Here is a 23,363-nt window from a genome sequence, read left to right as displayed (position 1 = left end):
GTTTCACAACAGAAGATAAACTCCAATTACCAGCCGGATTTCACCTACAGGACAAAGCCCCGGCCGCAGTGTGTGGATCTGATTTAGAGGGGGGGAATCTTACCAGGAAGGTCAGAAACACAGGTGAGTAGCTAAAAATAACTAGTCTGGTATAAAGGTCTGAATTCCATGCGCTCATAGAACAGTCTTTTTTTGTGTTTTCCTTAAAAAATATATATATATAGTTATTGCTTTGTGGAGGGCGGGCGGGCGCGGGGCACCCTCAGTGGGGCAGCGCAGCAGGCTCCGTGGGGTTTGCTTTCTTCCGCCTCTTCATCAGCAAAGGGTTGGAGGAATCTTCGATCTTCTTGATCTTGATCTGCTCGTAGTCCACTCGCATGGTGGCCAACGCGCTCGTCATCTCCTCCTGCAGGGAAGGGGGCAGCCCCATCAGCAAAGCCCTGCATGGGCACAGCCCTTCAGCATCCCCAGGGCAGGTTCTTCCCCCGCCATGGGACTGAGCTGCAGCAGGGGCTGAATGCTCCACTGCCAATTATTGCAGCCCCCTCCCAAGCGCTGATCCATCCTCAGGATGCACCGAGCCCGAATGAGCCTGGTTTGTAACGAGAAGGCACAAGTAGACAGTCCCCCTGTGGTACCCGGGGTGCAGAGTGTTTCAGAGGCAAGAGAGCTTTTACCTTCACATCCTCCCATAGATCCTTCTCCTCTTTCAGCACACGGCTGGTGTGCAGTGGGGTCTGGGGCACCTGCATGGATTGCTGTTGAGAGAGTGGAGGAGCGTGAGTTGGGAGCCACAAGCATTCCCTCCCATCCCTCCTCCATCCTCATCCCCATCCCATCCCCATCCTCATCCCTACCCCATCCTCACCCCCAGCCTCATCCTCATCCCCCCACCTCACCAACCCTGCACTTACCATGATCCAGGGGTGGTTCATGAACTCTGTTATCGTCATGCGCTGAGTTGGGTCCGTCTTCAGCAGGTTGCGGATCAGCTGCTTAACTGGAAGGGTTTGCGCATTAGCAGCTCCCAGCAGGGCTTTCCCCATGTTCCAAACCTGAGCCAGCAGCCCCAAAATGCCGCCACGCACCTCCCATTCCCTCCCTGCCACAGAGCTCCCCCTGATCAAACCCTTCAGCAAAAGCCTCTTGAAGCTGCTGCTTCACCAAGAGGTGCCCTACGACGTGCCCTGCGCTGCTGGACACAGGGCTGACCCCAAAGGGACACCTCAGCTTAGGGACCGTGTTTACCTTCCTCCGACACTTCGGACCACTCAGGATTGGGAAACTCGTACTGGCCCATTCGGATTCGCTTCTTCATGCCAGGCGAGATGGCCAGGCCGTGGTTGGAGTAGAAGGGGGGGTACCCGCAGAGCCTGCACCAGGAGAGGGAGCACAGAGTCAATGGGTCAGCCCGAAACAGCACCCGAGGGGCACAGGGCAGTGCTGGGAGCAGGAACAGCACAGCCAGGAAAGGCTCAGCCCCAGCAGCCAGCTCGGAAGCTGCATCCCTCCTTCTGACCATGGCAGGATGGAGAAGGACCCCCTGGACTTACAGAATGTACATGATGACTCCAAGGGACCACATGTCGCAGGACTTGTCGTACTTCTCTGGGCCCAGCACCTCCGGGGCTGGTAAAGAGAGAAACAAAGTCCTGAGCCCAAGTGGCAGGGCTGGGAGAGAGGGATCTGAGCATCCCATGGAGCTGCAGCATGGCCATGCAGGCAGCAGAGGCAGGAGCTGCAGGCTTCATGCACCAGCGAGCACCAAAACCCTGCAGCAGCCAGTCCCAAGCATCCCAGACAGGAGATGTCCCCAGCGCCACGCTGCGATGAAGGCTCCAGGCTGGATGCAGAGGTGATGGGCTGCACGTTGGACCATCTAAACCTCCTCCTGCCCTGCAAACCTACAAGCTCAGACCCCCCACAGCCACTTACCCACGTAGTACGGCGTGTAGCACGGGGTGGCCAAGGAGTTGTGCGTGGTGGTTTCTTTAGCAAAGCCAAAGTCCGTGAGTTTTAGCACAGCGTTGGGCCTTTTGGAGGTGTACAAGAGGTTTTCCGGCTGTGGAAACACAGGAAAGATGATGTGAGCAGAAGAGCCGGAGCAGGCTGGGCATTGCCTGAGGCCAAGCAGGGCTCAGCACCGCTGGGTGAGCGTGCAGCATGGTACCTTCACGTCCCGGTGCGCAATGTTGATCGAGTGCAGGTACTGGATGGCTTCCCCAATGCTCTTCATTATCTCTGAAGCCTCTGAAGCCAAAAGAAAACCCCAGAAAGCCAAATGTCAGAAGCCTTTATAAGCAAAACCAGCACCACTCTACAAGCCAGGGGCCAAATAGCCCGGCTGAGGCCAAAGGGGTTTCCTCTACCTGAAGCAGAAGAAACCTTTTCAAGCAAAGCACCCCGCAGCAGCCACCCCTGGGTCAGGAGCATGCGGCAAATGGGAGAAAAACTCCCATGGGAAGGGATAGGGCAGGCTCCATCCCTGACTCCCATACCCAACAGCATGAGCCCCAAGGAGGGGCTTGCTCTGGGGCTGGGGACCCCAAATCTGCAGGGAAACCACCTGGGAAAGCTTTCCCCATAGGATGGGAAGCCAAGGGGGCAACAGGCTCAGGGTTTCAGCTGTGCAGCGACTTTTCCTGGCCACAAGAGCGGAGGGGGATGAGATTTATGAGAACCACAGCCCCTGGACTTCATCTTTTGAGGGAGGGAGGTGTTCCTGGAGATCACTGAAGCCCCTGCATGTGCTGGAGTGGGATGGAGGGGGCTCAGGGGCAGCTGAGAAAACATCCCCTAACCCTGCTCTCAAGTGAGCACGCAAAGCAGAGCCACTCGCACCCACATTCCTCATTCCCCAAGTGCAAAGCCTCGCTGGGGATTCAAAACAGCGATTGAGGGAAGGGGCTGGACCAGAGACACTCCTATACGCATCGAGACATGGCCCAAAGACAAAACTCCAGGTGCCAGTGGGCTCCATACCCCGTTCGGTGAAGGCCTGGTCTCCCCTGTCCTGAATTCTGCTGAAGAGCTCCCCGCCGTCCAAGCTGGAAGAGAAGCAGAAGGCGTCAGACGCTGCGGCGCCTGCCCCACACCGGCACAAGCGGCACCGAAACCTCTGATGCTCAGCCAGGAGCTGCACAAGGTCAGCAAGAAACAAACCCCGTCCCCATCCAAACCCTTGGGTGGGTGCTTCTGGGCACGGGGCATTTCAGAGCCTCCCCCTTCCAGAAATGAGCAGGACCGAGGCTTGGTGCTGGTGAGGAGGTGCCGGGTGCGAGCGGACGTGGTCTCGCCACCAGACCACAGGAACACATTTACAGTAAAGGCAGCAAACACGGCTCGGAGGCGGTGAACGCTCCCGGCACAGTGGCCTCCTTTAGCTCAAGAGCCAACCGCCGCCCGGCACGCGAACCCGTGCACAAGTGCTGAGCAAGGACCACAGCACAGGCTCGGGGTCAGCGGCACCAGGATGGGCTCGCTGATGGGATGGCGGAGGCAGGGGCTGAGCCCCGCTGCAGCACAGCAAGCTCTCACATGAGGTGCTGGAGAAGGACAATGTGGCGTGGTTTAAGCCCAGCCGGTAACTCAGGACCTTGGCACGGTTCCCTGGAGTACCCTAAGGAAAACTCAGCTCCCAGAGAGATCAGGGATAATTCTCCATGAGAACAGTGATAAAGGCACTTCCTTCCCCTGCCTTATCTAACTGGAGCAGGAATGGTTTCTGGCTTTCCCAGTGCTGATAGCATCTCCTGCCAGCACCCTCGATGTTTGCTGGACATCTGCAATACACATAACATGCAGCCACCAAGGTCAATTACTGTATGGAGACACTGTGTTCATGCTGCAAGTCAAACACTGCCTTGTGATGGACACTGCACCCAGAGCATCCCTTGGACCGCAGGGAGCTGTCATTGCCCCAGGGAGGTGTTTCCCACCATTCAGCTACTGCTCTCTCCCCACACAAGCCGATGCGCTGCACAGCCCTTTCTCACCCTGGCTGCCCAGCATCCCAGCATAGTTCTCAGAAAGCTCTTCCCACGCAAGAGCTGCCCACGGCTGCCCCAGCACTGCTCCTGGCGCTCCTCACACCCACTGGCCCCCCCAGGCAACCTACCACTTGCCAGAGGAGAGGTTTTGGCAAGGAAACTGCATCAAATCACAGCTGCGGTTGGGATGTGGTTTCAATACTTTCCCCTTCATCCCTCCTCCTCCTCCCCAGGTTATAGCAAACATCTATTCGAATCGGAGCCGCTCAACCGCTGCTGCAAGAGGCAGCATCAATGGAAGCATCAGCTCGGCTTGGCTGCGCTTGACCCTGCCGCAGGCTGCTGGGCTGCCAGGAACCTGCTGACTCCCCCGACTTTCCATGGCCAAAGCAAGTTTGGTTATGATCTACCTGCAGCGAGAATCACAGGCCCTAAGCCTCCCGACAGCAGAGCAAGCTTTCAAAATGACTCAGAGCCAACCCAGCTCCTGTCATCCCTCCAACCCAGCAGTGCAGCTCCTCTTCCATGGCTTGCATCCCTACGGCTCACAGACTCCATCTCCCCACGGTCCATAGCTCCCCTGCAGCAGTGCTGGAAGGTGCTCACCTCCCCTTTTGGCATCACCCCACCAACCCCGCAGGGCTGCGGGTGCTCCAGTGGGGACTCACCACTCCATGACGATGAGCAGACACTTCCTCCCCTGGTAGAGGTTCTCATAGACATCCATGATGCGGACGATGTGCGCGCACTGTGATGCTCGCCAGTGCAGCTCCACTTCCCGCCGGGCCTTCGGGCAGTCCTGCAGCATCTGTAAGAGAAACGAGACCCCATCAGCACCATGCTCCCCGAGGAGAACTGGGCTATGAGACCCCATGGGCACAGCACCCACTGGAGAAGATGCAGAGACAAAGGCCAAGTGTGGGTGTTCTCTGCAAGCAGCATCCTCCAGCACACTCTGCAATGCCTCCATCCCCATCTAGTGGGAAGAGCACGAAGCCACCTGCCCTCATGAGCTTCTTACCCCCCTTCCAAGGCTGGTAAAAGCTCAGCCCGTCTGCTTGCCACCTTCCCACACTCCGAGATGCCTCCCTGGAGCCCAGCCATCCTGTGCCACCAACCACCGGGGCTTCTATAGCGCTTACAAGCAAACCTCTGCACACTGGTACCTGCAGGCACTGCACCCCTGGGTGCCACTGCACAGCTCCACTGCACCCTCACCGTGGGCACTGTCACGCAGCCACACGTGCCCACAGAGGGGACAAAGCCACTGCCAGATGTTCCCCAAAGAGCGGCTTTTCCTCACAAGCAGCAGCAGCTCTTCAATGAGGCTCCTGCCCTTCCCAGAGACAACTCAGTTGCCAGGTGCAGGAAGGATTTGCTCATCTGCCACAGACTATTAATGACCACGTTCGTCAGGATAAACAACCAGCCTTAATTATTATACTCCTAAATATAGAAGAACAAAACGTGTTTATCTTGAGCGCAGTTCATTTTCCTTCCTGTCTCTGGCAGCTCTAAGGCCGGGCTTGGTGAAACACCCCTGCACAGGTCTGCGACTCAGCAGGGACACGAGCGTGCATGGGAACACATCCCCTGTGTATCATAGGGTCACAGGATGGGTTGGGCTGGAAGGGACCTTAAAGCTCCTCCAGCTCCAACCCCTGCCACAGGCAGGGACACCTTCCACTGGAGCAGCTTGCTCCAAGCCCCTGTGTCCAACCTGGCCTTGAACACTGCCAGGGATGGGGCAGCCACAGCTTCTCTGGGCACCCTGGGCCAGCGCCTCAGCACCCTCACAGGGAAGAGCTTCTGCCTAAGAGCTCATCTCAGTCTCCCCTCTGGCAGGTTAAAGCCATTCCTCTTGGCCTGTCCCTACAGGCCCTTGTCCCAAGCCCCTCTCCAGGTTTCCTGCAGCCCCTTTAGGCACTGGAGCTGCTCTAAGGTCTCCCCTTCAGGAGCCTTCTCTTCTCCAGGCTGACCCAGCCCAGCTCTCTCAGCCTGGCTCCAGTGCTGATCCCTGGGCTGCAGGGAACACGGGTTCATGCTCACTGCAGCCCCAGCAGACACTCACTCAGTCCCTGGTTATCCATGAAACACCATCCGCGCTCCCGTGAGCCCTGGCACAGTAACAGCGATTTGCATCCCTGCCTGTAACAGCATTTGCCCTTTGCCACAGGGAAAAGAAGTAATGGCATCCACATTCAGGCACCCACCCATAACCCCGTTACATGGGTCTGGTTCACACCTCTCCTGCTTCCAAGGTAGAGGAAGCTCACACCAGTCAATAGGGTGTGAGATGAGCTCTGGCACCAAACCATCTGGAAGCTTAGGGAAGACCAAAGTGGCCGAGCCCCCCTTTGCACCAAGGCGAAAGGAAGACAGGGCAGGAGGCTGGACAGCCCCTCCTTGCTCCTCTATTGCTTAAATCATGAGACCTCACTTGGAGCATTGTGTGCAGTTCTGGTGTCCTCAACATAAAAAGGACATGGAACTGTTGGAACAAGTCCAGAGGAGGCCACGAGGATGATCAGGGGCTGGAGCAGCTCCTGTATGGAGACAGGCTGAGAACATTGGGGCTGTTCAGCCTGGAGAAGAGAAACTGCGTGGAGACCTCAGAGCAGCTTCCAGTGTCTGAAGGGGCCTACAAGGATGCTGGGGATGGACTCTTCATCAGGGACTGCAGTGACAGCACAAGGGGTGATGGGTTCCAACTGAAACAGGGGAAGTTTAGATTGGATCTAAGGAAGAAATTCTTTACTGAGAGGGTGGTGAGGCACTGGAATGGGTTGCCCAGGGAGGTTGTGAATGCTCCATCCTTGGTGGTGTTCAAGGCCAGGTTGGATGAGGCCTTAGGTGACATGGTTTAGTGTGGGGTGTCCCTGCATGGCAGGGGGGTTGGAACTGGATGATCTTAAGGTCCTTTCCAACCCTGACTATTCCATGATTCTATGATTCTAAGAACCAGGTCCTACCAGAGCCAAAGCCATAAGCAAGCACAGGCTCAGCCCCCACAACCCCGCAGCCACATAGGCAGGGAAGGGGTCTGGAGAACAGCTTGGTTATTTGCAGCTCTGCTCCCAACAGCCTGGCCTGGGGAGCCAGGAAGCTGGAGAGAAAAACTCATTTGTGATTACACACTGGGAAAATGGGGCGGCAGGAAGCAGCGTTCACATCGTTCCGCACAGGACAAGCAGCAGGGCTACAGAAATACGTGCATCCAATTGTCTGAGGTCAATCAGAGAGCTCTGAAAGGAGCTTAATTGTGTTTCTAATGAACCGGGAGGCAGCAGCCTCTATTACCTGCACCGGCACAGCTCTGACGTCTGCTTTTGTACTTGCAGGTGAGCAAACAGCCAGCGCCAGGCTCCCTCCGCTCCCGGGATGCAGAAGCTGCTTCTCCAGCTTCCAGAGGGGCAGATTAAACCTTATTAAGGCACTGATTTGCTCTATTTAGGAAATGTTCCCACGGCAGGTGGGAGCTGATGAGGCTGCAGGGGGAAGGCCATTACCGCTGCAGGAGGGATGTGGTGATGCTCAAACCATGCTAGAAGCAACCCACAGGCCTGGCATCACCCACTGCACACACACACATGACCTCCACCCTGGCCCTGTGTGCCCCGGGTAGCCAGGGATGTGCAGAGCACAGACAGAAGGCACTGTCTGCTCCTGGTCCAGGCAGCACTTCCAGCAGGTCCTCACCAGTTTCTCCTCTGCAGCACTGAAACCCCCAGCGGGTGACATCCTGGTGTGAGAGGCATTGCTCTGGCCACAGGAAGGTGTTTGGGGTGTGCAGTAACGCTGCCCAGGTCCCTGATTTAGCTCCAGGATCCAGGGCAGCCCAAGATCTGTATTCCTTGGCTTGCAACGAGGAGGCTGGCATGGGAAAAGCACCTCGTGTCTCCCTGAGGTTCAACAAGGGTGAACTGCCCGCACTGCACTCCAGCTGAGGGCACCAGCCTGGGGACACTGTCCCCTCCCACCAGCTTCCGAGGCAGGAGGTTTTGCAACCACAACCATCCAGAGCACAGCCACAGTGAACCCTTCACAGAGGGGTGATGGCAGTGGATGGACAACTCAATGGAAACCCCTGACTGCTGCTCCCAGCTCAGCTTTTCCACCTCTTCTCTCCTGCTTCCAAAGATCTTCTTGGGGATCAGATTCCTCATTATTTCCAATGGGAAAGACTGCATAAGTGTCCCCACGACAAGGCACAAGACCCACATCCAGCCTGGCCTTGAATGCTTGGGACCCTCCCAGCAGCAAAGGCCTCTCCAGAGCCCCCTGCAGCAGCTTTTCACCCCCTCTGAAAGGCAAACCCTGGAAGCAGCTGCTCCTGAAGAGGAACTGGCTCAGGGGGGTCTGCAGGGGGACAGCACCCACCCGGCAAACCCAAACCCCAGCACGCAATGGAAGGGCCGGGGGGTCTGCCCCCTTCACTCAGTCACACGTTGACCTGAATTCCCCCTCCATCACCTCACATCAAGCACAGGGAAGGTGGGTGGGTGCCCGGGAAGGAAGGAAAACGCCGGAGGAAACGAGGGAGCTGGAGCCTCCCACACTCACATGTGTCCTCAGGCAGCACTGATTCAGTCTCACCGCCTCCTCCTGCCAGGATGTGCCATGAATCAGGGCTCCAAAGGAAGCTCCCTCCTCCACTGGCAGGGCAGGAGGACCCAGGCGAGCTGCCCCTCGCCCTGGATGCCACCACAGCCCCAATGGAGCTGAGAACACGCTGCGCTCGCTCAGGTTGCCAAGATATCCCTTACCCGAGAGCCTGCAAGGGAAAACCCAGCTCCCATGGGCACTTCCCATGGACGCTGAGGATCAGGCACACACCGGCACGCCGCGCTGCTCACTTTGCAGGGCTGCCCCGCTTTGCCCTCCAGCTGCTGCTGCAGGCAGGGCTATTTTTATTGCCATGTGTATTTTGATCGCACGGCGGCTCCCAGCAGAGCAGCACAAGCTGCATTGCCTGGCCTGGGCAGCAACTACCCCTCCACCAGGACCCTGCCACCCTGAGTAGCTCCCCATTGGGCACCACAGGGGTTAAAATGGGCTCTTCTTAAGCGGCAGTGAAAATAACCCCCCAGTGAAGACAGGCAGGCTGCCATCCCCCTGTGTTACCAGCAAAGCAGCGGCTCCCCTGCCTCTAGTGCACACATGAGGGCCAGGATCCCCTGACTCCGGTAGCAGAGGCTATTCCCTAATAAACCAAAAGGGTTTCTCTCCTCAAAGGATTTGCCTCTTCTGATCTTCCCATGCAAACCAGTTGCCAACTGGTGTCAGCTGCTTAACGCGCTCATGGAGCCAGTGCTGGATGCTCCGCACACGCTGTTCCCACCACGCAGCACTGGGAGGCAAAGCCCCATCGCTCCCTGCATGAGGCACAGTGCTGGATCAAGCTGATCGTCCCCCATGTGTCTTTCGTCTGCCTCTAATGCCAGCACATTTGGGTGATCACCCCCAAGCTGCTCCAGCAGCACAACACAGCAAAGCTTCGGTCCACTCTCCCTGTTGGGAACTACAGAAGAAAAGTAAAGGCACGAGGTTCAAAGCCCATAAGAGGAATTCTGTTACCAAACACAGGGAAACTCATGGCTCAGGCACAGCACAGGAACAATTAAACGTGGAGTCAGGAAACCTCCCCCACACGATCATGGCTCTTTTATATAAACCTTTACATTAACCCGTCCCCACTGCCTACATCCAGCAGTGCTCAGACAGAGGCAATGGGACTTTCCTAAGCTGGGATCACTTCTGCTCTTGCCCACGCACGGAGCCACAGACAGGCCCTGCATGAAGAGCTTTAAGCCCCAACAGAGCAGGCAAAAGCCTCATCCTCACGTTTGTTTTGCCTGGGGAAGCCAGAGAGGAGAGGTGACGAGTCTGGAGGAGGAGCTCTGCATGGCTCCCACAGCGTCCTGCTTGCAGCGTGCCACAGCGTGCCACAGCCTGCCACGCCGGGGTGACTGCTGCTCCCTGATGGAGATGGCTCCATCTGAGCATCAAGGATTGCAGGGCAGGACAGCACCAGTCACCAGGTACCCACCATCCGGAGGGATGCTGCTGGACCATCCGGCTCCGTGCATTAGCAGCTTCATCCCCTTACTGCTGCAGACAAAAGGTCAGCCTCCACATTCACCTGCCCCAGGGCAGACGGAGAGGTTGGAAAAAGCATCCCAACAAAAGATGACAAAGAGCTACAAAGAGGGAACAAGAGCGGAGACGCAATTCAGGCCGAGCAAACGCGCACTGACACACGCTTGAGCTGCTCGGCCGCGTTCTCCAAGCCGGAATTACCTCGGAGGAAGACCCAGAGCCATCGCAGGGAAAGCTTCCCCCTCGTGTGGCCCGAGACAAGCAGCAAGCCAGGCACAACGATGCTGCGTGAGCAAGGGGCGAGCTGAAAGCCCTGCCGGGAGCAGGAGCGGGCAGACCCATCCCTGCTCCTGCCGGTGATGTTGCAATGGGGCAGAGGATGGAAACGGGGCAAGGGAAGAGGCGGCTGTTGCACCACGGTTACACAAGGAGCCCCGCTCACCACAACCATTGCACAACCCCTGTGCTCCCCAAAGAGGTCCCAGCAGCTCCCCACGGGGGTCCCTGCCCATCAGAGGATGCTCAGGACCCCCCAACCCACATTCCCTCCCCAAACCCAGGGCATCTGCTGAGCATTGCCTCTGCCTGCAACAGATGCAGCAGCTATTCAGCCTTTTCAGGCGGCAACAAAAGCCTCTCCCTCCACACAAAGGCAAAGAGCAGAAGAGAAGCCTGGGCTTCAATGAGAGCCACCTGCCAGGGGCCCGTGTCCCCAGTGTGCAATCGGGGTGCTGCCCCCCGGCTAGCCCTGCTCTGCAGAGCCCATGTCCCAGCAGCAAAAGTATTCCTGGCACATGGATTTCAAGGAGGTGAAGCTCCAAAGCAGGTACCTGGGAGCAGGACCCTGGATGCTGAGGGAAGAGCCACCAGCGCGGTTGGGATGAAGCAGCATAACTCATAGGGAAAAGTCAAAGCAGGTAAATGCTTCAGGGCTTGGAGCAAGCTGCTCCAGTGGAAGGGGTCCCTGCCCGTGGCAGGGGCTGGAGCTGGAGGAGCTTTAAGGTCCCTTCAACCCAAACCACTCCATGAGTCTATGAAACACATCCCAGGGCCTGGCTCCGCAGGGAACACGCGTGGATGGATGTAATGGGGGGGTCTGAGCCACCTCTCAGTGTTTCAGCCGTGGGGAGGCCGCTGCCCTTTTTAGCAGCATCCAGCTCTTTTTCCTCTCTTCCCACTCCTTAACTCCCACCTCTGCCGAGCTTCAGGGCCGGGCTCAGCTCCTCCTCCCTGCCCAGATTCCCGGCTCCCGATCGGAAGCGCCGCACGCGTGCTTTGGTGATAGGAAGTGGTTGATATTTACAGGTGTGATTAATACAGATGCAAACACCCACGTAAACCATTAACTCAGCGCCGACCTACGGCCTCTGCGCTTCCCTTCCGCAGGCACAGCTCGAACAAAGCCCCCATCGTGGCACCGCGCTGCCCCTGCACCCAGCCAGGGCTGTCCCTTGCGCTCAGACACAGACACCAGGCACACGAACGGACTCAGCCTCCACCACACAGCCCACGGGCAGCACCAGGCACTCGAAGCATCACTTCGGGTCCTTTGCTCCATCAGCTTCACAGGGACAACCCTGCCCAACCCACCACTGTCCCAGGGACAGCTCCGGGGGGATTGCCTCCATCTGCATCCCAGAGCTGCTTTTGTATTCAGACACATTCCTTACTTCTGTGCTCGGAGAAACAACTCTTCCCTGTGAGGCTCCGGCATGCGTCGCCCAGAGAAGCTGTGGCTGCCCCATCCCTGCAACTGGATGAGCTTTAAGGTCTCTTCAACCCAAACCACTCTGCTTCTGCCTCTAAGCTGGAAGTGATTCAGGGCAGAGGCTCAGATTGGCCAGACCCACACCTACCAGAAGCCCTCCAAACGCCCATCGCGTCCCAGCAGCTCCTCCTCTGCACAAAGATGAAGTTTCTTGGGGCTCAGCTCATGGGTAGAGTCCCCTCCCAGCAGAGCGAGCAGCCCATCATCACACACCCCAGAGCAGTGCAAAGAAACGTAGATTCAAATATATATATTTAAAGAAGGAAAAGAGACCCAAACCACACAACTGAAACCACAAAGCTGCACCAGCCCAACCACTCTGCAGCACCATTCACCCCAGTGCTGGACACGGCACGGCCTGGGGACACGTTTCCTCCCCCAGTGCCAAGCCTGAGGAGGGTTTCATTTACACACCCTCGGATGTCGGTGACGACAGCACCCTTTGCATCATTCCGTCCTTTCCTCAGCTGTTTATTTAATAGAGCTTCACCCTCGTCATGGGCTCTGTCAACACCAGGGCTCAGCAAACACCTTCCTGGATGAGGCCAGGATGTGGTGCCCCACAGGCAGCCCTGGGTGATCCCTACAGGGATGCAGAGAGGAGCATCCCACTGGTAGTCAGGACCCATTAGCTGGGCCTCACAGAGCCAGCGCCCTCCCTGCCCTGCAGATCCCCAAGGTGAAGCCCAGCAATAGCAATACCACATTGGAATCTCAGGGAGGCACATGGAGAACATCATTGCCCACGAACCCCTCCAGACTGCAGCAGGGGACACAAGCCACAGACCAGCTCCAGAGCTCCCAGGGAGCAGATCCAGGTCCCAGCGCTCCGGCCCCGCAGCCGCCCGGGAGGCGCTGGAGCTGCTGCTCAGCAGCGTGCAGAGACCACATTCTAATCCATCCATAAACTCCGCAGCATCTTACTCACCCAGGCTTCATCAGCCCCGTATTTGCATCTCTAACAACAGGCACCCCAGGTCGGGCTGCTCGTCTGCTGCAGCACCGAGGAGCTGAGGGATAGGAGCACCAGGACACTTCCAATCTCCCCGTCAAAAGACCTGGAGCGCTTCTCTGCCGAATCCCACCACCCACAGAGCATGTCACATCCTGACAGAGAGCTGTTATCAGCAACTCTCCCTTATCACTACAGATACCAGGAGTTTCAACCACGGAGTGGAATAAACAGGGTTGGGAGAGATGGAGAGGGAGATGCCAGTGATCCTGCTCCAACACAGATGCACAGCCAATAACATCAGGAACAGGGTCACTCCTTGAAAAGCACTGCGGACAAAAACAAAGGCCTCTGCAAGGGGAAAGATGCCCTCTCCAGGAGCCTGGCCACTGGCTGCAGCAGCCCCAGGCTCCCCAAAACAGCCCAGCTCTGCCTGCAGCATGGGAGGTACCCGGAGTCACAGCTCCAATGGCTTCCAGGAGATAACCCAGGTTTAAACCTCCTGCCAAGCCCGCAATTCCCAACACCCGTCAGAGACACTTACGCAAGAGCCGCCCGGATGCTCTTAGCAAGCTGCCCAGTGCAATGGGCAGGGAGGTTGCAAAATGGTTGGAGAGGAAAAAGGAGTCACAGCAGAGCCCGGAGGGGATTGGGCTGGCCCGAGCAGGCTGCTATGGGTGACAATGGCTCCGAAAGCAGCAGCTATGGGAGCTGTGAGGCCACAGTCGTGGGATGTTAAAGTACATCCAGCTCCAACCCCTGCCACGGGCAGGGACCCCTTCCACTGGAGCAGCTTGCTCCAAGCCCCTGTGTCCAACCTGGCCTTGAACACTGCCAGGGATGGGGCAGCCACAGCTTCTCTGGGCACCCTGGGCCAGCGCCTCAGCACCCTCACAGGGAAGAGCTTCTGCCTAAGAGCTCATCTGAGTCTCCCCTCTGCCAGGTTAAAGCCACTTCTGTTAAGTCATGCTGAGGATAACATACATACTTCCTGCTCTGTTTGGATCCAATTGCTTTTCCCCACCGCAGCCCAGATCCCTGGATGCCATCCCCAATTCCAGGCAGTGCTGCTCAGACCCGGCTCCCACCCACACCTATGGGTGCGAGAAGCGATGAGCTGCAGCTACTGGAATTCCAGGCTGCAGGGATGCGCTGCCAAATTTCCACAGCAGCCCCAGCTTGTGTTCCAGCCGCATTTCCCTGAAAACACACATTTGGCCGGAGATCCAAGGAGCCTTTCGAGTGCTCAGTGCCATGGACCAGAGGACACTGGGAAGGCAGCAGACAGGGAGAGCAGCTCCGGAGAAGATGCTCCCATCCATGTCTGCCCCACAGAAACTCCAGAGATGCTGCAGAGACAAGGCAGAGTCCTGACCTGCTGTGACACAGATGTACCCTGTTCTAGAGGCGTACGGCAATGACAACTCCAAACCCCATTTACCCCCCTCTTCTGGGTAGAGCTGGAGAGGTTGAACTCAAAAGGGGAGCTGGCTGCAGCCAGGGGCACACAACACGAGGCAGCAAAGCCAATTACAACGACAAAGGACCCGAGTCCATCCTTCCACCAATCCCAAATCCACGGCCCAAAGCGGGTAAGAAGATCTAGCAGGAGCAGAGCTGCAAAGCCCCAGCCTGGCTGGGCGCCCCAGGAACATTCAGATCTGGGTCTGCATTTCCAACTTTATCTCTAGTTTAGGCTCCAGCTCGCTGGGTGCCCGGGCACAGAATCACATGCAGCCCTGACGCCAGCAGCTTGAATAATCCCATTACACATGACGGCAAACGCTGCGCCAGCTGCAGAGCACCCCACTGGGAGACAGCACCTTGTCCCAGCAATGCAGCACCGTGGCACAACGCTCTACTGCATGGGAAGATGCTCCCAGCAGTGCTCAGAGAGGAGCCATGCTGGCACCTGATGGTTCGCGCTGTTCCACCACGCTCCAAACAGCACTTGCGGTTCATAGCATAGAATCATAGATGGAATCACAGCATGGTTAAAGCCATTCCCCCTTGTCCTGTCCCTACATCCCTTGTCCAAAGCCCCTCTCCAGCTACCTTGTACATAGCATCGTACCTACAGGAATCACTGTATCTCCAGCAGAACTCGTGTTTCAGGTCCTCTCAGGTCAGGGGGATCTACCAGCACTCATAGCCTCGTGGTCATTAGTCCCTTCCTGAGGCCACAAAGGAAACAGCGAGTTAATGCAACCATTAAACCTGCCGGTCACTGTAAGCCCTACCTCGAACTGGTAAGATCTCAAAAGGCTGAGATCTTTGAAATAACTTAGCCACGAGGTACAAAAACCCAACAGCTTAAAAGGCTGTTAAAGCTCTCTGCATTCAGACCTGCTCTCATGTGCCCTGCTCTAACCCCCACGTGCTGTTCCCCATCCATTCCCGTAGCGGAACAGGCCGTAGAGGCAGAAGCCCTCTCCAAAACAGGCACCAGTCACGCACACAGCCCTCGTGCCACCCAAAGGAACATGCAGTTTAGCATCCTTCAGCCATGGAAGGGGATGGGACCCACTTTCAGTGGGATACAGGTCTCAGGGGCTTTTAAAATCCAACATCAGAGATGCTCAGCAGCTCTGGACCACACTGGAATACTGATTCAACATCACCACGCAGGCTTGAAACAGGCTTCTTGGGGAGTGGTTGGTTAAGGCTGTCCCCCAGTGCCAGCCCCTGGAGCTGGTGGAAGCATCACCCTGGTCCTCATGGCTCCACCAAAGCCACCCTGCGAGGTCCTACCCACCCTCTCCCAGCTCCTGCCTCCCTTGTGCTGCCTGTACCACTGTCCACAGAGGAACCAAACGGCGTGGGGCAGCCATGGGGCTGCTATGGGGCACCCGGCAATAGCGAGGCCCCAGGAGCGGGGCTGGAGCAGCCGCCCTGGCCCGCACAGACAGCGGAGGGGAGGCAGGAGTTATTCTTGGAAACCAGGAGGTGAGGTCATGCTGCCTGAATGCTGCAACTTGAGGCCAGTTGTGCTGGGAGAGGAGCCTGCCTCCAGCGAGGGCCGGCTGCAGGTCGGGAAGGAGGCTGGAGCCAGCAGGAAGAAAGGGGCTCTTAAAGAAGGGAGAGCTCGCTCCTCCTGGTTTCTTGTGCAAACCCCAGCAAAGGGATGGGGTTTAAACCAGCATTCAGCTGCCGCCTCTGCTGCAACCAGACCACCCTGGTGTGGGGCATGCGAGCCCACCATGAAGCATCCAAACGCGGAGCCACGCTGCTCGCTGTGCCGCAGGGATGGCCAAATGGGCACTTCCGACCCAGATGCTCCTCCCACATACCCACAGGAGCCCCACACCACCCTTCAGGAGCTCATCCATCCCATCAGATCCCAGAGCACATCCTGGAGGTTTCCGGAAAGAGAGTCCCAGACTGGTTTGGGTTGGAAGGGACCTTAAAGCTCATCCAGTTCCAACTCCCTGCCATGGGCAGGGACACCTTCCGCTAGAGCAGCTTGCTCCAAGCCCCATTCAATACTGCCAGGGATGGGGCAACCACAGCTTCTCTGGGTGAAGAAGTCCCCAACTTGCTCTTTCAGGCTTCTTAGGTAGGAACTTTCTGGGAGTTTCCATCATCTTCGCCTTACCCATCATCCAGCAAACACACCAGACCTGGCTCTCAGTCTGCACAGCTTCAGATCATCAGTTATAAACTGCTTTAAATGCTCTGGAATAGGGAGCATGTGTCTGACAAAGCTTAGATCAGCCCTGCACCACTCACTACCCGGAGGCAGAGCTGGTGCCTCGGCAGCCCTGCAGACAGGAGCTGTCCTGAGCACTGGGCTTTCCCCATGCCCGTGCTGGCAGATGGCAGAAACCTCGCTGAAGGCCAGCGGGAGCTCAGTGTGAATGATAAAATCATCGTGTTCCCTGGCTGCGTTCAATCACACACACAGGGAGTGAGCTTTCAACCCGCAGGGATGCTGCCCATGAAGGATTCATCCTGGAACAAGCCTTGTCCCGCTTCCGATGGGCTGCGGGACCTTCAGTAAATCACTGCGCCTCAGTTCCCCACCTCTGAGAACGTGGGAAACACCAACCTCCTTTGCAAGACCTATGGCTGATGGCATGAGATTATTATTAAGAGGAAGAGCCCCGCCACTTCCTGGGCATGTACCAAAGCAAACCCCAAGCCCCTGCTCCCAGGCTGTAATCAGTCCATCTCAGCTGTCAGTTGGAGTGCTCAGAACACGTCATGCATTTAGAAGAGATTATGGCAAATCCTAAACTGTTTAAACAAAGTCAAACCCCAAGACAGGAGACTCCTTTGGTCAATGAGATAATAAACCACTGCCTTGGAGAACTCCCAGTGACTACACTTCCCAAAGCTTTTCAACTCGGGCTTGCAGAGGCCACAGCAGAGACATTTCTGGTTCCATTCTGATTATATCAAATACATGGTAGAGTTAAAAAACGCAAATCCCCCACTGAGCGAGGAGCACAAGTAGAGAGTTGTTCCCCATGAGCGTGAGCCCAAGATCTTCATCTACTCCATTCCTTAGGGGCTTATCTTTCCAGCTGGATTTGTGGGGGGGAACAAAGCACTTTGATCTCAAATGAAGCTGCAGGAAGCCACGGTAAACACGGTGCTTTGGTCCCCAAAACAGCTCTGTAAGAATCCTTGCTATAGCCACCCAAGCACGCTCAGCCACAGAACTGCTCAGTTCTCAGCTATGAGACGCCTGCCCTATTTCCACGACAGGCATCTCTCAAGAATAACGACCCACAAAGGCACTGGCCTCCTTCCTCCTTCTCCATCACAGAAACCATCTCTCACAGTTTATCTGATGAGGCTGAGAGCGAGACTTAAGAGCATTTCGCAAACATGCCCCAAGGCACCAAGGATGCTCCAGAAACAGGCTGCCACAGAGGGGGCAAACCTGCAAACAGTCTCCAAGGCCCTGCGAAGCTCTTCCAAAGCTTCCCAATCCAGGTGAGGATTTCCTCTTTGAGGCTGGGGTTGGGAGTGAGGTTTATTAGGCTTCTTTAAAGGAAATCTGCTCCAAAGAGCTTCATTGAGCGACACATATGATAAGAGAAAAACTTGCCATGTACCATTCCTCGCTCCCACTTTCCATCTGGCTCACCCGCACATTAAGCCATTAACCCACTATCTTGCCTAAAGATGAGTCTTAAAAGTGGGATTTGCAGTAGGTGAGCCAGGCCTTGCTCCAGCCCCACTGCTGCAGCCTGTGTCACTAATACCAACAGCCTGACCACAACCAAGCCAGGCCAGCGGTGACCTACATAGAGCCGGCTGCGCAGAAATGACAAGCCTTATTTTGTCTAGTCATACATCACACCAAGGTACAAGGAGTAAAGGGGTAAGAAACCATCTAGACCTCGCATTTCAGCTCCATTCATCACCCCTCCACAGACTTTATGTCCCCAACCTGCAGTAAATCACTGCACATCAAAGCAAGTCAGGTCACGGGTGACTGGGACCATCGGTTGCCTATTTCCTACCCAATAACGCAGGGATGCCACAGTTTGGATATTGCTTGGTACCAAAAAAGAGAATAAAATAGAGGGTGGAAAACTGCAAGATAAACCATAAAAACCTACACTAAAAGGAATATCTCCCGTTTTCACCAGGTACTACACATCAAACCCAACTACCATCCATTAACTCACACACAACACTATGTTATTTAATGATGCGTCTCTGCCACGGACTATTGCACTGGAAGGAGAAGATAAACTGGCTGCAACGCTTCCACTGCTGCTGGAACGCTGGCTCCAAGCTCCAACTCTGCTGAAGCACTGAAAAGTTCTAAGCAAATAAGGCTTGGAGCAAGCTGCTCCAGTGGAAGGTGTCCCTGCCTGTGGCAGGGGTTGGAGCTGGAGGAGCTTTAAGGTCCCTTCCAACCCAAACTGCTCTGTGATTCTGTGACTCTCAGCAAAACCCTAACCTAAAACGTCTCAGTTTGGGAGAAAGATGTTGCTTGGGATGCAAGAGGAAGCACAACAAAACCAGCGAGCACCACTAGCATCAGGGAGAGACACAACTGCTCCCCTCCAGCGAGGACTGCATTATTATACAAGACTTTGGAATGGTAAATGTAAAGAGCAGTGTTCCAAATGGAAAGGTTTGCCGCACAACTAAAGCAGGCAGCACAGAGAGAGATTTCAGCTGTGGCTTCTGGCGTTAGGCCATGAGGATTCTTTTAAGCATCATCTGAGACATGACAACTCGATGGAATCACTTCTGTGGATCCTGCTTTAGGTCATCTTTCCACACTGATGCAGCCCATGAGTAATTCGGATCCAAATACCTCTCGGCAGGTCTCTAAAGGAGACATTAGCCCGGCTGCGCACCAGAGGAGGGGATGAAGTCAGCACACATTGCGTCTGGAGCGGTCATCCCACCACGTTCGGGCTTGGGAGTCCACTCCAAATACTGCAATCAAACCACCCAAGCCTGCAGCTCCCATTCACCGGGGCAAGCCGGGTATGCACCGGCTCATCCAAGAGCCCAAACTCCCAGCGCTGCAGTTCTGAAGGTGCTGGAAGGAATCACTTACAGCAGCAGCTGTGCTGCTCTTTGAGAAGCCAGAGGCACGTCCAACCGCTCAGCTGAACCCTTCCCTCCCCAGCGGGGAGGTGTGAAGAGGCCGGGGCAGGGGACAGGGAAGACAACCAATGCTTTTCCAAAGCAGAGATTCGCCACTGAAGGCACCTCACCCTCCAGAGCCACACGGATGCTCCGCGTCACCCTCCTGCATCACCATGCGACCTCCTGCGCTCTGAGACACTTCCCAATGCAGCCAAGGAGCCAGCACGACTCATGGAAGTAAATCCTGACTCCACTGCGCTCTGGGGTGGGCAGGATAACGGCCTCAACCATCCCAGTCTCCTCTGCCATTCTTCCCCTTTCAGGGCTGGAAAAGGGAAGTGCTGGAATCTGCACTTTAAATACGTGAGTCAATGCAGAAGCGAGGAGGAGCCCGTCTGTCAAAACAGAAGAGGGTTTTACTAATTCCCAGGCAAACGAGGTGACAATGCACGTCGCCTTGGAGTACAACACGCTGCAGCTCACAAGAAACGCCTGTGCTTCTAAAGGCAAAGTCAAACTTCCATCACTCCACTGACCCCCCTCCTTCACCACAGGCACCCAGCACCATCCCTTGCCAACCCCATCACCGCGACTCGTGCCTCCGGAGCCCCTTGTTCATTCATTCATTCAGGTTAGGAGCCGCGGATACCAACAGATGGGCAGCTCTAACAACAGAAGTGGGGGTTACGGGTTTAGGTGGGTTGGTTTTTTATCCTCGATGGATCTCTGTAACACCGAGGGTTTGAACAGCTCATGTGTGGGCGCAAATCGCATGGATGAGAGAGAACACGGCGCTCCCTCCGAGCAGCCTGCCTGCACCCGCGTCACCCGGCGTGCCTGGATCCCTTCAAACTTCCCCAAGTCTCTCCAGCAGAGAGAAATGCTCCCCCTCTTGCTCAATAAAGCTCATTGGGATAAACAAGGAATCCATCGCATTACCTAGGGTGGGTTAAAATATACCTTTGCGGACACTATAAGAGAAGGAAGTTGGGGATGAGGGATACAGGTAGTAACTCTGAGATGTTCCCTGTCTGACACCAGGGATGACAACCGCTCTGTTTCACACCAGAGACAGAGCGCCCAGCGATGGGAGAGGGACACCCGGGTGTCAGGGAACCCCGTGTTCCGAGATGGGGTGACCCCAACCAGCCTGGGGGCTCCCCTCTGCTCCAGACCCTCCACCCTCCCCTGGATGTCATTTCCCTCCACTTCACATTAGAAAGCCGGAAAGCCACGTCCTAACAGGGGGAAGAACCATCAATTAAAGGCGGCCGGGCAGCAGCGGCTCCATTGTCCCGGCCGGCTCCACCGCACGCCCCGCTCCCGAGGACGGCGCTGCCCGTTTCCCGTCCCCCCGTCGGGCCCCCGGACCCCCCGCTCCCCCCGCCGCAAACATCCTCCATCAGTGTCAGGCCTCGCCGGCGCTGCCCGCCCCTCCTGCCCCTTCCGCAGCCCGGCGGCGGGGCGGAGGCAGCGCGGAGCCGCCCGCTCGGTTCCCGGTTCCCCCCCTACTTCGCCGTCCGTCGAGGGGGGGATCCCCCTTCGCACCTTGAGAGCGAACTTCTCGCCGCTCTTCTTACTGAAGATCTCCAAAACTTTCCCGTTGATGCCCAGCCCCAGCACTTGCGTGGTGACCTTGTAGTCGTCCGTGATGGCATTCTTCCGGATCAGCAGGCCGCCCTTCACCGGGAACGGCGGCGGCCCGTGCTGGGGAGCGGCGGGCGGCGGCGGCGGAGGAGGCTGGGGCGGCGGAGGACTGGGGAAGCCGGCGGGCGGCGGCGGTGCCCCGGAGAGCATGGCGGGAGCGCGGCGGGCCCGACGGGCCGGGACGGGCGGCGGGACTCGCGGCCGGCGGAGCCCCGAGGAGCGGGATGGGGCTGGGGACGGGGACGGACGGGGGGGGTGAAGCAGCAGCGCCGCCGCCGCCGCCCCCCGCCGGTGCGCCCCGGCCCCGAGAAGAGCGATCGCTCCGGTGCGGCTCCTCCTCCCCGTCCTCCTCCCGGCGCGGCCCGGCTCTGATGTCAGCGCCTCGGCCGCCGGGGGAGGGACGGGGCGGGGCGGGCACCGGGCCTGCGCCCGCCGGAGCTGGGAGGGGGGAAGGCGGGGAAGGGACGGACTGGACCGGCCCCGCCGCTTCCCCGCGGAGGATGCGGGGTTCGGAAGGAGCCGCCGGAGCCGGGATCTCAGCCGCCAGCCACGCGATGGGATGGGAACGGGTCCCGCGGTGTCCCCCTCCCTCCTCCCCGCCGGTGCCTGCCCGGGGTCCCGCAGGGAGAAAGCAGCTCCATGGGCTCGTGGCCGGCTCCCGGCTCGGCCACAGCTCCGGGGAGAGCCGGGGAACGCGCATCCACCGCCAGCACCTCCGCGAACCGCTCCGGAAAGAACAAAGGCGTCCGGTAACGACTCAACTGTTCCCGTTTCCACGTTCAACCCAGAACCCAACAAAGATGCTGAGGAGGCCGAGAGGGAAGGAGTCGTGCCGAGGTACCACGCACCGTTAAGCTGCCTGGCATCGCAACCAACATCTCTTCAGCAGGAGCACAACGGGAAATCAAGACTTTTCATGTACGGACATAAAAAGCGTGGCCTGGTTGTCGCTGACACCCATCCCTCCCTAACTCACTGTCACACAAAGAGCAGCCCGTGGCCTTGGGGAAGAGAGATGGAGAAACATGCCCAAAGCCAGGAGCAAGTGGCAGAGCCTTGAGCACTCTCCTGAGGCCCAGCCACTGCTTTTTGGTAGCCAGGTACATGTCTGGGCACGCACAGGAGCCCCCCCTGCAGAGCCACAGCACACATGGGCTCCAGGCTCACTGTGAACCACAACGGGCTCTGGAAGCCTCTTTAAGATGCCCTCATGGAGGGTCCTGGTTGGAAATCAGCGCCTCCATCTGTGCCAGCATCAGCACTTTCACCAGTGTCACAAGGACAGAGCAAGCCATGGAAGAGGAACTTCCCTCTTCTATTCACAACTAAAGGAAAGCAACAGCAAAACAACTGCAGCATTCAGGAGAGTGTGCACCAAGCCCATGGTGCACAGGGCCCACAACAGGTCCCCAACGCACAACTGCCACCAGAAGAAAGCAGAATCATACAGTCTAAGCCTGGTTTGTGTTGAAGGGACCTTACAGCTCCAACAAGGAAGAGCTTCTGCCTAAGAGCTCATCTCAGTCTCCCCTCTGGCAGGTTAAAGCCATTCCCCTTGGCCTGTCCCTACAGGCCCTTGTCCCAAGCCCCTCTCCAGGTTTCCTGCAGCCCCTTTAGGCACTGGAGCTGCTCTAAGGTCTCCCCTTCAGGAGCCTTCTCTTCTCCAGGCTGACCCAGCCCAGCTCTCTCAGCCTGGCTCCAGAGCAGAGCTGCTCCAGCCCTCGCAGCAGCTCCGTGGCCTCCTCTGGCCTCACTCCAACAGCTCCACGTCCCTCTTGTGCTGCTGCCCCAGAGCTGGATCAGGACTGCAGGGGGGGATCTCTCCATAGAGCAGCAGAGGGAGAGAATCCCCTCCTTGAGCTGCTGCTCACACTCTGGGGGTGCACCCAGTACATGGGGGGATCTGGGCTCAAGCACACACTGAATCCAGAGCCTGAAAGGAGCAGGACAGGGAAGAGCGGCAACAGGGAAGAGCAAGCCGTATCCTCTGCCCAGCCCTGCACCCAGACAGAGCCGCTTGCACCAGAGCAGGAAGCATCTGGTCCACATCTGCCATCCCAGCAGCTTCTGTGATCAATACGATCCTCACAGATTTTCACTCAAGCCAATAAAAGCACAATAAAAGGCATTTCTAACCCGTGACTGATGGAGAGCTGAGTGAAGCATCGGATCCAGCTAATCAAAGTACATCATTAGCACTGAGAGACCGAGGGAGGTGGCAGCGATAGTCACCAGATGGGAGAATGAGTAAACCCACACCAGGCTCTGGCAGCTTTACAAATAAAGCTCTTGTCAAACGGTGGTGCCTCTCACTGCGAATCCCAAATTTCCCTGTGGAACCCAC

General features: G+C 57.1%; 1 protein-coding gene across 1 annotated transcript; it reads right to left on the bottom strand.

Annotated features, from left to right (window-relative positions):
• Positions 1-224: 224 nt before the first annotated feature.
• MAPKAPK2 (MAPK activated protein kinase 2) lies at positions 225-21,371 on the bottom strand. The gene is made up of 10 exons (XM_080633130.1): positions 20,921-21,371; positions 4,658-4,797; positions 2,983-3,047; positions 2,171-2,250; positions 1,936-2,062; positions 1,554-1,629; positions 1,249-1,373; positions 915-1,000; positions 678-758; positions 225-406 (listed from the first exon to the last, which is right to left on the bottom strand). Exons 1-10 carry the CDS (start codon positions 21,167-21,169, stop codon positions 263-265), a joined length of 1,173 nt encoding a protein of 390 aa, XP_080489256.1. The 5' UTR covers positions 21,170-21,371; the 3' UTR covers positions 225-262.
• Between the last annotated feature and the right edge of the window lie 1,992 nt (positions 21,372-23,363).

Source organism: Psittacula echo, assembly GCF_963264785.1.
Source record: "Psittacula echo genome assembly, chromosome: 22".
NCBI classification, from domain to species: Eukaryota; Metazoa; Chordata; class Aves; order Psittaciformes; family Psittacidae; genus Psittacula; species Psittacula echo.
Note: the sequence above shows the minus strand (reverse complement) of the source record. Positions and strands in the feature narration are given on the sequence as shown.

Bases quoted from the DNA above. Each gene is read 5' to 3' on its own strand.
- MAPKAPK2 (XM_080633130.1), bottom strand. From the start codon at position 21,169: ATGCTCTCCGGGGCACCGCCGCCGCCCGCCGGCTTCCCCAGTCCTCCG. The intron at 4,798-20,920 runs GTGCGAAGGGGG...TTTCTCTTACAG, and splicing joins GCGAGAAGTTCGCTCTCAAG to ATGCTGCAGGACTGCCCGAA. The intron at 407-677 runs GTAAAAGCTCTC...CCTTCCCTGCAG, and splicing joins ATCTATGGGAGGATGTGAAG to GAGGAGATGACGAGCGCGTT.